The sequence below is a fragment of the Bison bison genome, unplaced genomic scaffold (assembly GCF_000754665.1).
Source record: "Bison bison bison isolate TAMUID 2011002044 unplaced genomic scaffold, Bison_UMD1.0 scf7180017864029, whole genome shotgun sequence".
Classification (NCBI taxonomy): Eukaryota; Metazoa; Chordata; class Mammalia; order Artiodactyla; family Bovidae; genus Bison; species Bison bison.
This window is the reverse complement of record NW_011494601.1, coordinates 1920659-1935957: the sequence shown is the minus strand read 5'-3', so window position 1 is coordinate 1935957 and position 15299 is coordinate 1920659. Positions and strand designations below refer to the sequence as shown.

Here is a 15299-nt window from a genome sequence, read left to right as displayed (position 1 = left end):
CTCCTTGCAAGAAGGGAAGGCCTGGAAGGGCCCATCTTCCCCTCCCTCCCTCACTGCCCTCTGGACTCAGAAACCTCCTATTACTAAGCAGACACAGGAGGCCTTTGCTATATCAGGGAATCTGATGTGTGAACCCTCCAGTGCTCACCCTCATGGAGAGAGAAGGAAATCTGAGCCACTCCACTTACTTCTTCTCATCTGTGTTCTAGGATATCTCCACCCTTCTTCCCCATCCCCACATAGCTCTGGCACAGAACGGAGCAGGCAGGGCAGGCTCCTTTCTTTTGGTACCATCACAACCTACATATTTCAGCTCTTCTGCCCACCACCTTGAAGATCACCTGAGTGATCCCACTTCCCAGTGTGGGGGTCATGTGGATAACACCTGAAGTCCCAAGGGCTTCCTTTAGGCCACAGAGACACTCTGTTGCTCCAGGTACAGCCAATATGCAACCTCCATCACGGGCAGCCTGACACCTGGGGAGTAATGTGGCAGAGTCACAAGCACCGTGCTGAACTATAAAACCACAAGAGCCAAATTCCAAGTGCAGGATAAGAAGACGTCCCATTTGAGAGTGATCAGGGGAGACCAGAAGGAGGCAGGAACCAGGCTGGCCACTGAAGGACAGGTGGGGACCAGAGAAAGATTCCAAGGAAAGTGAGGGGTGAGCACACAGGTGCAAAGCACTGGGAAACGAAGGGAATGTGAGTGAAAGCATATGGACTGAGCAAAGACTAGGGTGGGGATTGAGGAAGGAAAAGCTAGAAGACCTGTAAATGCCTGCCAAATGCCAGAATAACAAATGGGTACTCCTCTCGCCTCAAGTAGGAAGTAGAAAGTTGTAGATGGTTCTGAGCAGATATAAGGAAATTAAAAGTGAAGTCCAAAGCAAATTAACTGAAGTTTCCAGGCAGAGAGAGCCTTTAGGAGGACATAGCCAAGCCTGGCCTGGGAAAAGAGGCCAGAGTAGAAGGGATGTTCCATAGGGACAAGAGTAACCCAGATAGAGTGGAGACAGAGAGGGCCGGGGAAAGGTGGGCTCCATGAAACCCCTTCAGCTGAGGAGCACTCCTGGGGCCCATGTGTTTGCAGGATGAGTGAGAAATGAGGGCTGGTGATTCATATAGGCCTGCAGGTGGAAGATTTGGAAACCAAGTGTGCAGACGTGAAAATAACCCACAAGTGTGGGTAGGAGGAAAGAGAATGTAGAAGGAAGTGTCCAGACCCCACTGGAGTGCGGAAGTAGAGTTGGGAAAGGAGCTCCGAGGAAAGAGGCCATCAGGGTTGTCAGGATGTGGAGAGTGAAGGCAGGCAGAGGCCTTGGCATGTGCCAGCATTTGCATTACTGCCAGCTCTCAAATCCGGATTCAGTGCGCATTTCATCACTGCAGGGAACACGGGGTCAGGGCCACTGGCAACAGAGCATCAGGATCAGCAAAGGTAAATCCTTTCTGTGAGAAGCAAAGCAAAAGGGCTGCAGCGAGCTACACACAGCACTTGTTCATGGGGTATTCAAGCTTTGCACAAGACATGGAGGCCTGACAGGCAGTGGCCAAAAGTCTGAAACCAGTTACGAAGGTTTGTGGTAGGAACTGGGGAATCATATTACTAGAGTAAACATATGCTAAGTCCCGCCTCCCAAAAATCTAGAACTGTTCATTTTTCTGTATTTAAAACTTTTTCATACTGAAATGTTGGCGGATCAGGGGAGAAAAGAAAAGATTTATCTGGAGCAGAAGATTTTTCAAATAAATAGTTCTTTTCAGATTCAACAATTCTTTGAGTGCCCAGACAGAACATTTTGATCTTAACATATGACCAGAATCAAGAGAAAGCGGTTTGTTTGAGGTGCATTTCTGGAGCCCTGCAGGGGGTCAGAGAGCAGGGGCTCACCTGTGTCTTGGAGTCAGGCCGCAGCCAGGGGAGCTGCCCTGAGCGTCGCAGCTCTGCCATGCGGGCGTTGAGTCTGTGCGCCAGCATGATGGTGAGGGGCATGCACTCTTCCGTCTCATCCGTGGCATAGCCAAACATCAGCCCCTGGAGCAGACACCCATTTCAGACTACAGGTGACAACTCTCTTCAAATCTAAAGCCCTGCTGGCCCTCCACCCTCCCAGGCATATGACTTTTATACTGGGTACTTGCGGAGGGGAAGACAGGGTCCCCAAACCCAACACTCTAGGTAGGGAGACAGGCCACACCGGGCATTCCCAAGCCATCCTGCCCTCCAGCTGGGCTGTGTGACTCCAGACATGGGGGCGGGGGAGCTCCACCCCACAGCACACTCAGACCATCACACATGAACAGCCAGCCCTGTGACACAGAGCACACTGCACTGCTGTTCTGATGTGGTGCCCACGCTTAGTATTTAGTGACCTGATCTCCGGCACCGACATCCTCTTCATTTCTGTCCAGGTGGACACACTGGGCGATATCCGGGGACTGCTGCTCCAAAGCCACCAGCACGTTGCAGGTCTTAAAGTCAAAGCCTGGGCACAAGGAGAGCGGGCCTAAGCAGAGGGAGGCTGGAGCTCCTGGGGGCTGCTTGGCACCCAAGAGGGCATTTAGTGTTGGGGTGGGTGGTTTCTACCATCAGTCTGGGCTCAGAACTGAGGCCTAGGATGGGGAATGTCAGTATCCTTCTCATCCTATCACATGGAACTCTTTAGTCAAAACAAAAACCCTCCACAGTGTATTAAACTACACCTCAATTAAAAATATATACCCTACACAGAACGGCAGTATGAAAACCAGATAACAGTTACGGCTGCTCTGGTAGAAGGGTGGTGGATGACCAAGGGCCTGCCCCCTTAGGCTCTCCCTGAGGTTGAAAATCACTGCACTAAGTGAACATCAAGGGCCCTTCCAACACTGCCTGTCAGAGCCCAGGTATCGAAAATATACACCAAACCCAAGTATCAAATATATTGAACAATAGGTGCGTGTGGACCATCCAGAGACACTCCCGAGTCAGAGTGCTCTGAGCCCGAGGTATGCACAGGGCCTGGAGCAAAATGGAAAAACCACACCTCTGGAGGCTGAGGCCCCTGCCAGCCTATACCCAAAGCTCAAGCACAGAGATGGAGGTAAGTCCCTTCCTCCTGCCTGGCCCAGGCTGGGGACAGTGGGCGGGGGCCTGGGACACAAACATCCTGGGTAGCAGCAGCTCAGGCCAAGAAGCCCCACGAGGGAGCCACTAGGCAGACTGCAGACTCTTCCCAAAGTGGTTTTCCCCATCTTGCTGGGCTCAGCTACAGGATGGATATGAATGAGGAGCCAAAATGCACCACAAAGTCAAGTATCAGTGACACAGTGACTGCCACCCTCTCCCAATCTGTTCTCCCACCCATGTGGCCAGAATGGGCTTATTAAAACAAATAAAACCACAAAAATACCCCTAGGTTCAACCTACTATTTACCTACAAGCTTCAAGTAAAGACCTATCACCAAAGGCAGTAAATTGGAACCTGCTCAGCTCCAGCCAGGCTTTCCCAGCTGAGCCCTCAACCAAAGTGAACTCAGGTTCAGCTTAAACACAACCTCCTTTTCCACCTCCACGAGGACCCTCTGCCTAGAAAGCTCCTCCTCTGACCCCCGTCCCCTCCACAAGCCCATCCAGCTCTCAGTAAACACCCCTGAATGGCCCCCACCCCAGCTCTTCAGTGCACACTCTGCCGCGGACTCGCTGCCGAGTGTCTCGTACCGCATCCCACTTAATGCCAGGCAGTGCCTCTACTCAGGAGTGCCAGGCCACCTTGTCCTCTGCAGCCCCCATTCCTAGTGAAGGCTTCTGAATACACAAACCAGGGAACAGCCTTCAGCCACCAAGGACTCACCAAATCCCCATTTTACCTTACACTTCCTGTCTAAATAATAAATCTCAGTGCTGAGATGTAATGAAAGGCTCCAAGTCACTTGGGAAAACAGTTCAGGGCACTAAGGGGAGAGGAGGAGGGCTTAGAAAGGTCAACTCCGCAGCAAAGAGCAGTGGGGGCCTCCAGCCCGGGGGCCCTGTGACTGCAGCCCAGCCTGCAGCCTGCCAGTCCCCTTGGTGCAGGCGTGCTGACAAGAAGAGCTGGGCCCACTCCTGCTTCTCTCTTCTAGGGGATGTGACACCCCTGGGGGAATGACTTTCCTGCTACCTAACGTGGAACAAAGTTTGCTCTTGAATAAGTAAATAATAAGTTGGCTATTCTTGGCAGAACAGGGTGAAGGCTTGCAAGGTAACGTGGCAGGGAGCTGCTGTCCTGAGACAACGTGCCTGCCCTGTGAACACCCTTTGTGCTGGCTGCGAGAAGCAGCCTGTACTCACTGGTTTCTTCTTCCCAGAGGTTCCTGATACATCCGCAAAATTTCCGTATGCTCAAGTGAGTCCTTTGGGCAAGCCAGCAGGTAGGTGGCTGCACCGAGCTTCTATGTGTCTATGCCCTCACACAGAGAGGGCCTCTCTCACATAAAAGACACGTGCATGTCACCGCAGCTGGAAGATGCCACAATACATCCCAAACAACCAATAAGCAGACCAGTGTGCCCCAGCCCTAGAATCGGGCCCTTGTGCCCTGTCCTTTGACACCCTCCAGGCTGGGCTCCTTCCTGGCCTGCCTGTTCCTACCGTGCAGGCATCTGCTTCAGGGCCATCAGTTCTCTCACCCCCACCTCATCACAGGGCTCCTCCTCAACTCCAGCCAGTGCCTGGGCCTTTTCCTGGGGTTGCAGGCTCCCACACTGCCTGGCACTGGAGCCACCCTGGACCAGCCTGTCTCCTCCACCTGCTTTTGACACCTGTACTGGACTGAGTCACCTTCTGTATGTGGGGAAGAGTAGCCTAGCTTAGCAGAAAGCACAGGAGTCCCAACTGGGGATAGCCACTTATTGATTGTACCACCTTATATGAGTTATTGACATCTCTAAGCCTCAATTTCCTTATTTGCATCATAGGGAGTGGAGCAGAGTTCCTCCAACAATTAGGTAGGAAGACACACACACACACACACACACACACAGACCTGCCCTAGCACCTGGCAGACAACACGGCCCCAAGAGAGGGCAGCCCCTTGGACCCAGAGCTTCTTCCTCTTCTAAGAAGTTAGGACCGTAAACAAGACCAGAGTCAGCAACAGATGGACAAGGGCCAGTCCGCCTGGGCTGCCATACTGTTGCCAGAGCTTGCGAGCCCTGGACCTGGACCCTGGCAAGTGGGCCTAGAGGTAGAGGCATTTGCTCTTCCGGAAGATGGAGAGCCTTAGGTGGGCTCCATCCCGGGGACCCTGGCCTCACCCTTGGCGGAGTCGTCGTAGCCGACGTGCTGGATGGTCTCCCGCACCACACGCTGGTAATCCACCATGGCCATGGAGGTGATCTCCCCGCACAGAAGCACCATGCCCGTCTTACACACCGTCTCTGAAGGCAAAGAGGCAGGCTAGTGGCCATGTGCTGGCTAAGGGGCTCCACACCTGGACCTCTCACGGTGCTGACACAGACCCACACAAGAGGCCACTCCGGGAACGGGCTCCAGAAGGACAGTCATAGTGATAACAGACAGTGCAGCCCAGCACAAGTTCTGACCATCTTCACAGGCTGCTCAGAGAACTGCACTTTGGAAAGAACTGGTCACACGAATTCCAAGTTTTTATACCAAGCACTTACTACTTACCCGATCTTGAACTGCTTGTTCAGCCTCGGCTGTTGGACGGAAATAATCATAAGACTGCTGTGTGCATTACAATGAGACAATGGCTGTATGTAGTCATAAAGAATGCAGCCAACATACATGAGGCCTCTTTTGCCCCCTTACTGCTAAAGCTCCACTGCAGGCTTTAGGGTATGGGGTCCTGAGCACAGAATCAAGGCAAGTTATTTATAAACATGTCAGGGTGAAGTTGACCCTTAGAGGGACACGGGTCCCTACAGCGCTCACTCTGAGGACTAGGGTGGTGCTGGAGAGGGAAGGGTGGGTCTGAGCGTCGGACAAAACAAGGTGCTGACTGTGAGGAGACTGGGGCTCTGGTCTTCACACCAGGACCCCTACCCCTTGACCTTGGCCAAGGGATACCCAAGATCCCTCTGTAAAGTTGAAGAGACTAGTCCTATCACCCCGGGGCCCTCTAGGCCCTGAAGTTCCCAGTTCTCTGCTGTGCCGAGGGCTTCAACATGGGCACAGGTTTCAATTTGAGCCCACTCAGGTCTCCAGTAGGAAGGGTCAGGCATTTCTTACCACAGGCCACCTTGGCATTGGGGTCCTGCTTGAGATGGGCATCCAGCACTGCATCACTGATCTGGTCACAGATCTTATCTGGACAAGAATGAACATGAGTAAAATTCATAGACATGTTAAGCCTAAAAACTGAAATGTTAAAATAATTAGATATTTTGTCAATTTACACATTAAGTCTACCCAAGAGGACACTTTTAAAGTATAAGAAATTGCAAATTTTTGGAATTTTTATTTCTTCCCACTTTTGCCTTAATTTTGGATGATGTATATTATATAAAGTCATAGAATTCCCTAAAAGAAAAGTATATTCCAAAGCCAGTTATAAGAGTCTATAGTAATTCACATATACACACACGTATAGTCTTCCAATTAAAAAGTATCTATTCATAGAAAACTAGATTTATAGGAATATCTAACTATATCTAAATAAATAATAGATATAGATGTGCAAGGAACTAAGATATACACACAGAAATATCTCATTCCTCAGCATATTTCCTTAAATTCTAACATCAAGGAAAGTCCTAGAAACAGAATATAAAACACTAATGACGTCCGTGAGATTAGATGCGGCAGGTAGAAGAGGACAGATCCGGTAGATGCACAGTACCGCTGGTCCCAGCAGCCACAGTGCACGGTGCATAAAGCCACGCCCACTTCCATGACTCCACCTCTAAGACTCCTGCGAGAGAACCTCCACACATCACTGCCCCTGCTGTTTTGCTGAGCACTTCCACAAGCCGCTCGGAGATCCTCCCCATCATTCAGCCTCCTGAAGGCCAGATGTCCCAGCAGCTGGGTCTGACCTCCTCATCAAGGCGGGACTGAGAAAAGCTCAACACGGGCTGGTACTTCATCTTATTCTTCTATGATTTGCCTTAAATATTCCCCATGATCAATGGGATTTCCCTAGTGATCCAGTAGTTAAGAATCCTCCTGTTGATGCAGGGGACGTAGGTTCAATCCCTGGTCCAGGAAGATCTCACATGCTGGAGCAAGCCGGGTGTGGCAACTGCTGAGCCCCTGTGCCTAGAGCCCGTGCTCCATGAGAGAAACCACCACAGTGAGAAGTCCGCACACGGCAACTAGAGAGCAGCTCCCCTCACTGCACCTAGACGAAGCCCGTGCACAGCAACGAAGACCCAGTGCAGCCAAAATAAATAATTTAAAAAAGACTCCTCGTGGTCAAGCATGTAGACGCTGTGGAGAAATCCACTCCTGCTCTGGAGTTATGTGTACTGCCAATGTTTACAAACTCAGAAATAAAAGTGACGTCTATTTGCACATATTACATCTTGTTTAGTGTTCAAAATACCCACAGAGTCCACTCTTAGCAAGTTAATAAGATTTTTCCCAGACTTATTGGAGTATAATTGATATACAAAAATTTGCATATAATTAATGTATGTAAATTTGGCAAGTTTGGTCATATGTACATACTTGTGTTACCATCATCTCAATCAAGATTTAATAAACATCCATCACCTCTCAAATTTCCTTGTGTCCCTATTGTCATTTTCTAGGTTTTTAAATTAAGAATGCAGGCCCAGAATCAAGCACTTCTGATTTTGAAAGTGCATATGAAATTCTGTAGTTAAAATGTTAATCTGAAGGTTAATTCTCTAATCTTTCCTTCAGAAGCTGCTACTAAATATATATTTGAGTTTTTCCATCTCCCTGCTGATCCTGGTTATAAATCAAGGTTTGCCTGAGTTCATGCCCCTGCAACCACCTACCAGTAAAGGCCACCTGCTGCTCAAATATCACTTTAGACCCAGCCATCAGGACTCCTAGGAGCCACTCACATGCTGGCCATGGATGACTCTGCTCGCTCAGAGGACACAGGTCACATGTTTCCAGTACACACAGGGAAATGGGATAGGGATATTAGGGATAAGCTGGAGTTGAGCAAGGGTACTGAGATAGCTGCATAGATTAAGATAATGCCTTAGGAGGTCCTTTCTCAACTGTTTAAGGCTTTCCAATTTTCTGTCAATATCACTTAGTAGCCTTAAGATAGCTAATAGTTTTCTTGGAAGTTGAAAAGGAAGCATTAACTCTATCTTTCTGATGGAGACGAATTCAGCACTGGAATGACAAGAAGAAAACCACCAAGAAAGCTGTTTTACACGGACAGCTAATGTACAGTGGTAAGCTAAATCAGACAAATTGAAGGGCTGCCATTAAGCAGACAGAATAGTCAACTGACTGCAATTTTCATTCTCTGTCCACTGAGCACATAGCTGTGTGTACAGTGGGACCACTGGCAGCTGTCTGAAGAAGCACCCACTTCCTCCACATGGAGCACATTCTATATATGGCCATTTTCTGACCTGTAGATGGCCTTCATAAGTCATGGCGCTGTCCAAAATACATCAGACATAGCAGTGAACCTGAGACTATGAGTAAATAAGCCTAGAAACTTTATAAAGTCATGCAGAATGAAAGATGCTGTTTACATTGAAATGAGCTAAGCTACAAACAACATTCAGTTTAAGCCAAGATTTCTCAGCAGCACTATTGACAGTTGGGGCTGGAAAATTTCTTTGTTGTGGGGGATGGTCTTGTGTTTAGAAACACACCTGGCCTCTCTCCAGACTGCTGGTATCAGGCCATGCCTCGACCCCCTGGAATAGCTGTAACAACCAAAAAATGTTTCCAGATCTTACAAAATGCCCTTAGGGGAAAAGGGTTGCAAAACTTTCCCCAGTTGAGAACCAGTGGCTAAAGCATATGGAAGGGGCAGTACACCGAGACATCTAAAGCTGAGCTACAGGGTATGAAAACTAAAGCTCTTTGAGAAATAGCCAGGATGAGGAAGATGAAAAAAAGTTAAACTCGGTGATGATAAGTCACCAAAAACTTCAAATACTCTGGTGAATTTCGAAGAGGTGCTTAAATACATAAATCCGTGAACCCCCAGGGTTCTCCTAGATCAGTGGTTCGCGGAGTGTGGCTCCCACATCAGCAGTATCAGCATTGCCTGGGAACTTCTTCAGAACACAAATTCTTGAGCCTCACCCAAGACGTATTAAATCAGGAACTCTGGGGGTGGGGCCCAGCACTCTGTGTTCTAACAAGCCCACTGGGTGATGGTGATGCACCCTGAAGTCTGAGAACCACTGTCCCAGAAACTGCAGGCTCCCATCATGGTCTTCATGGAAGCCTCTCTCATTCCTCCACATCGCACTTCTCAGAGCAGAGATCAAAAAAAATAAATGCTGGAATTTTCTTTCAGGACCTCGAGATCTGTCTCAGCCCCTATTAGAATGCACTGCTGTTCATTTCTAAACTCTACATGCTTTACATTCGAAACTTAGTGACCCGTGGTCTTGTTTGTGGGAACATTCTCTGTTGACTTAAGCTGCTCATTGATAAAAAAAAAAAAGCTTTACCAAAAAAACAAAACAAAATTCTGTATAAAGTGAATACCTGATGATATATTCTACACATACGATATGCTTATCCAACTAACATATATTCTCTATTGTAGCCCCAAGGAAACGCTGGTGGTGGGCAGCAGCACAGACCCTTGGCTTCATTAACTTACAGTCTATTATTTGCATAACAAGTGAATGTTTTACAAAACTGCAAATTAATAAAATAAAAAAGATTGCACATTGTTCTTCCTGAGATCCTTTGTAGTAATTTACGCACACTGTTTTCCAGGCCTCCAGTAACAGCCCCCTACCCCGTATAGGTTGCCATCCGTCCAGGACCACCTACTTACCCGGGTGCCCCTCTCCTACAGATTCCGATGTGAACATGAATGCTCCTTCCTCACTTAGAGAATGATCACACAAGCCATCCACTGGTCCATTCATCTCTTCACACTTCTCCACTCAGCGTCTTCAAGGTAACAATTTTAATGCTGGGACCTGGCCTAAGGTTTTTTTAATTTTCCTCCTTTAAAGCCAACAGGCTCGTCTTTGGCAGAGCCACGGGGCTCACTTCTGCCTAAGTGTCCACCAGCACGTGAGTAAAGGTGCGGACGGGCGAGGAGGAGGGACTGGAGAGCAATGTGTCACTCCCTCTGACTGGTCAGAGCTTGCTCCTGAGGGACTCCTATATATGGGAAAGTGAAAGTACTTGAATAATCATGTGAAAAAACTGGAGGAGTCCATTTTCTGGGAGAGGGGGTCTTCTTACCTTGAGGAATTTCAGCCCTCAGCTCTCATCTCCCAAGCCCTAAGCGTGTGATCAATGTATGGCAAAGAAGGCTGCATAGATTCTGCAGAACTGAAGCTCCTCTGGGACTTTGCTTTAGCTCTGCAGCTCATCTCCTCAGTGCTCCAAGGCTAACATCCCACGTAGGAGGTGGGGGTCTGTGGTTGCCCAGGGATACAAATAGGAAGTAAAAAACTCCTTCCCAGGGATATGGTTTAGGCTGAGATCACAGCACAGGGTGGCTGGCCGTTGCTTCTGGGTTCCCTGCCTCCCCCCCACATACCTTGTCTGGATTGGGCTCTTCCCCTTCTACCTTCTCAGAGCATGCACCTGTATTCTGAGTCAGTTTAGACATTCAACAATAGATTCATTTAGAGAAAAAGCTTTTGAGCCCACTTTTTTCTGCTAATAGAAATCACATAAACTGTCAACTTCTCTAAGATGCTGGCAGTGACATTAACAAGCAAGATGTTAAAAAATATCTGGATAGGCTATGGAGAACAATGATTTTGGGGGAAAAAAAATCCTGAGAGGCAGATTCGTTATAGGGAAATCATCAGACTCCAGTTTCCCAAAGCTTACATATGATAAACTAAGCATCTACACATTAGGTCCTATACACTTGATAAACATCCTTCTTGCAAGATGCCTGCATTATTTTTGCTTTGACCAAGAAAAGAAGTAGACAGGATTATATACTGAACCAACTCTTGCATTTAATGCCAGCATCTTTTACTTCACTCTCTCCAGCTCTCAGATCTAGCTGCATCCTTTGGCCCAAGGAACAAAAGGGAATTGAAAGCACAGAGAGTGAGAATGGGTGGAGAAACTGGTTCCCACTAGAATGCAATAAAACGTAATCAACCAAAACCTCATGCACCAAACAGTGCTCTGTGGGAAGCAAAAAGTAGAACACGGTTGTATGAACTAATAATTCTGGCAACCAAATTCCCTCTTTACTTAGAAGATGAACATTTAAAAAAATTTTCCAGTGCTCCAAACACTGAGTTTTCCAACTGGTCAACAGTGGCAGTACCATCCCTCCATATTAAAGTCACCTCTGCTGGGATAAAGAGATTTTATATATACACATTCAATCAGAGGCATTTCACAAAGAGGGAGCTGGAATGCTTAGTCACAAGATTGTAGAATGTCCAAAGAAGAAAAGGCCACTGGAAAGGAATGGAAAATTAGGAATCAAAATAGGGACTTTAGACAACATGGCCTTGTCCCTGTCAACACACAGGAATCCTGTTTGCACTTAAAATATTTCAACATCATTGTCCCTTTGTAAATTTCTTCTGGGTACATTGGTTTCAAACCTGGAGGCAATATGAGCTAATGTTTAATGTGAACTGTAGACCTGGATTACACTAGCAGTTAACAACTATAGTCATTATGCTCTAAATATGCTTTAAGAACAAGATGTGCATCCAGATTCCTAGAGCTAGCAAGAAGTCATAAAACAAAGCAGTCTAATTGCCCTCTGAATTCCAAAATTAATAATAGCATCATGGGGTAAAGAGGCAGGGGGTGGGTGAGGGGGAGTGAATGGAAGTGGAAGGGACAATGTCCTGTCCAGAGAAGTGGCACTTCAGAAACATATGCAGGAGGGTTCTGCAGCCTGGACACATATTCAGAGGGAGGGAGGGATCTGGAAGGCACCTAGTTGAGAATCCACTTTATATGAGCCTCGTATGACATTCCTACTAAAGACTAGGCCACCATATACTCTTTCAGCAGATGAATGTTAACAAAAAGTGCACAGAACACAGTGGTTAGGAGTGCAGGCTTCAGGGCTGGGGTCCTGTTTTGCCTCTAATCCTCTAGCACCCTAGGGTGGGTTTCTTACCCTCTTAAGGGTGCTGTTTCCTCATCTTTTAAAGGGGGTTAAATAATTAACTACCTCATAGCATTGTTGTCAGAACTATATGAAATCACATGGGTATGTTAAGTACTAAGCATACTGCTAGCACATAATAAGGATTTAATAAAATATTACCTAATCACCTTACAGGGGCTTCCCAGGAGGCATTAGCAGGTTCAACCCCTGGGTCAGAAAGAACCCCTGGAGTTGGAAGTGGCAACCCACTCTAGTATTCTTGCCTGGGAAATCCCATGGACAGAGGAGCCTGGTGGAGTACAGTTCATGGCGCTGCAGAGTGACAGAGTAAGCACACAAGCACTTTATACGTTTATGTACATGATTTTCTCCTGGAAAAAAAGTAGATATCTATATGTATGTTATATGCATCTTGGTTTTTTTCCTGACAATATACTTTTGTCCTCTTTTTACATCTCATTTTTAGCACTTGACTAGTATCCCACATGGGGATATAAAATACTTTATTTAACCAGTCAGCTCCCAGTGGCTGGATATTTTCAACTTCTCTAATTATTTAATGTCAACATGATGCTGCAGAGAAAATACTAATCATTGGCATGCTTTTAAAAACAAGACAAAATGCAAGGCCCTGGTAACCCTGAACTAGATCAAAGATTTCCCTTTTGCAATAAATTTTACCCAGTTAGAGAACAGAAACAGCACTCCAACCAAGAGTCAAAATAGCAGCATCAATCTGTTCTTTTCAGATGGAACTGGCAGATATTAGCAACAATGTAATTATCTAGAAAGCTGAAGCTAGGAGAACTACATAGCCCTAATCTACCATCATAAACTCAAATTAAAGCCTCCCTTATGCACAGACTGTCCCATTCTCCCTTACACATGAATTGTCCTAATGTCTCCCAACCAGCCCCACTGATTACCTATTCCCCAATACAGTGTGTCGAAGGCCCAAAGTTGATCTCATTTCCATGCAACAACCTTCAACTCTAAAGCTTTGCTGACAAACCTCTGAAGAAACTTGGCTTTGAAAATACCACTTTCAGTTAGATTTACCCCTGAGGAATCTCTAAATGTCAAAAATAACAAGTGGCAGACCATGTTTATCATCTGTGGCTGAACTTCAGGCTTCTCAAAACAGGAAGTTAAGGATAAGGCAGAGTTATAGATGCCCTCAGTTCAGTTCAGTTCAGTCGCTCAGTCGTGTCTGACTCTTTGTGACCCCATGAATCGTAGCACGCCAGGCCTCCTTGTCCATCACCAACTCCCAGAGTTCACCCAGACTCACGTACTTCAAGTCAGTGATGCCATCCAGCCATCTCATCCTCTGTCGTCCCCTTCTCTTCCTGCCCCCAATCCCTCTCAGCATCAGAGTCTTTTCCAATGAGTGAACTCTTCGCATGAGGTGGCCAAAGTACTGGAGTTTCAGCTTCAGCATCATTCCTTCCAAAGAAATCCCAGGGTTGATCTCCTTCAGAATGAATTGGTTGGATCTCCTTGCAGTCCAAGGGACTCTCAAGAGTCTTCTCCAACACCACAGTTTAAAAGCATCAATTCTTCCACTCTCAACCTTCTTCACGGTCCAACTCTCACATCCATACATGACTACAGGAAAAACCATAGCCTTGACTAGACGAACCTTTGTTGGCAAAGTAATGTCTCTGCTTTTGAATATGCTATCTAGGTTGGTCAGAATGCCCTAAGACAGAGACAATCCACAAAAACTGGGAGGGTATCTTTTCTATTTTCTAGGATCCAGGTATATAAGGAAACCCTGTCAAAACAATGGCCAGCTACTAAGCTAATGAAACACAGACTTCATTGGCCACACAGGACAAAAGTACAGAATACAAAATAGTTCAGGAAAACATAAAAGAAACAGTGACCCAACAAATGGCAACAGCAAATGCAGGGAGAGGAGAATGTCTTTTTCCAGAGTTGCCACATTATAACATTAAAAAATGTCCATTTTCCAGCAAAAAATTACCAGGCACACAAAGAAACAAAAAAGTATAGCCCTTGTGCAAGGGGGGAAAAAAGAAACTAATAGAAACTGCCTTTGAGGAAGCACATGCATTGTACTTACTGGAACAAAGACTTAAAATCAACTGTCTTATATATTCTCAAAGATACAAAGAAACCACGAATGAAAAAAATTAAAGGAAGTCAGCATAGTGTCTCACCAAATAGAGAATATCAATAAAGTGACAAAATTATAAAAATAAACCAACTAGGAATTTTGGAGCTCAAAAGTATAATGCTATGCTACGCTAACTCAATTCAGTCATGTCCGACTCTGTGCGACCCTATAGATGGCAGCCTACCAGGCTCCCCTGTCCCTGGGATTCTCCAGGCAAGAACACTGGAGTGGATTGCCATTTCCTTCTCCAGTGCATGAAAGAGAATAGTGAAAGTGAAGTAGCTTAGTCGTGTCCGACTCCTAGAAAGTATAATAACAGAAATCAAAAATTCATTACAGGGGTTCAGCAGCACATTTAGGCAGACAAAAGGGTCAGTGAATATGAAGATAAGCCAATTCAGTTCAATTCAGTTCAGTCGCTCAGTCGTGTCTGACTCTTTGCAACCCCATGAATTGCAGCATGCCAGGCCTCCCTGTCCATCACCAATTCCCAGAGTTTACCCAACTCATGTCCATCGAGCCGGTGATGCCTCCAGCCATCTCATCCTCTGTAGTCCCCTTCTCCTCCTCCCCCCAATCCTTCCCAGCATAAGGATCTTTTCCATTGAGTCAACTCTTCGCATGAGGTGGCCAAAGTACTGGAGTTGCAGCTTCAGCATCAATCCTTCCAAAGAACACCCAGGACTGATCTCCTTTAGGATGGACTGGTTGGATCTCCTTGCAGTCCAAGGGACTCTTAAGAGTCTTCTCCAACACTACAGTTCAAAAGCATCAATTCTTCAGTGCTGAGCTTTCTTCACAGTCCAACTCTCACATCCATACATGACTACTGGAAAAACTATAGCCTTGACTAAACGGACCTTTGTTGGCAAAGTAATGTCTCTGCTTTTGAATATGCTATCTAGGTTGGTCATAACTTTCCTTCCAAGGAG

The 15299-nt window shown here is 46.6% G+C and overlaps 1 protein-coding gene across 1 annotated transcript in view; it reads right to left on the bottom strand.

Annotated features, from left to right (window-relative positions):
• MAT1A (methionine adenosyltransferase I, alpha) overlaps nt 1–10265 on the bottom strand; it is a 17072-nt gene extending 6807 nt beyond the window's left edge. Inside the window, exons 1-5 of the mRNA XM_010834152.1 lie at nt 9945–10265; nt 6215–6292; nt 5278–5400; nt 2377–2489; nt 1895–2038 (exon numbers count right to left, since the gene is read on the bottom strand). Of these exons, the coding sequence (XP_010832454.1) occupies nt 1895–2038; nt 2377–2489; nt 5278–5400; nt 6215–6292; nt 9945–10038 (552 nt within the window). The 5' untranslated portion in view covers nt 10039–10265. The remainder of the gene's footprint in view (nt 1–1894; nt 2039–2376; nt 2490–5277; nt 5401–6214; nt 6293–9944) is intronic.
• Between the last annotated feature and the right edge of the window lie 5034 nt (nt 10266–15299).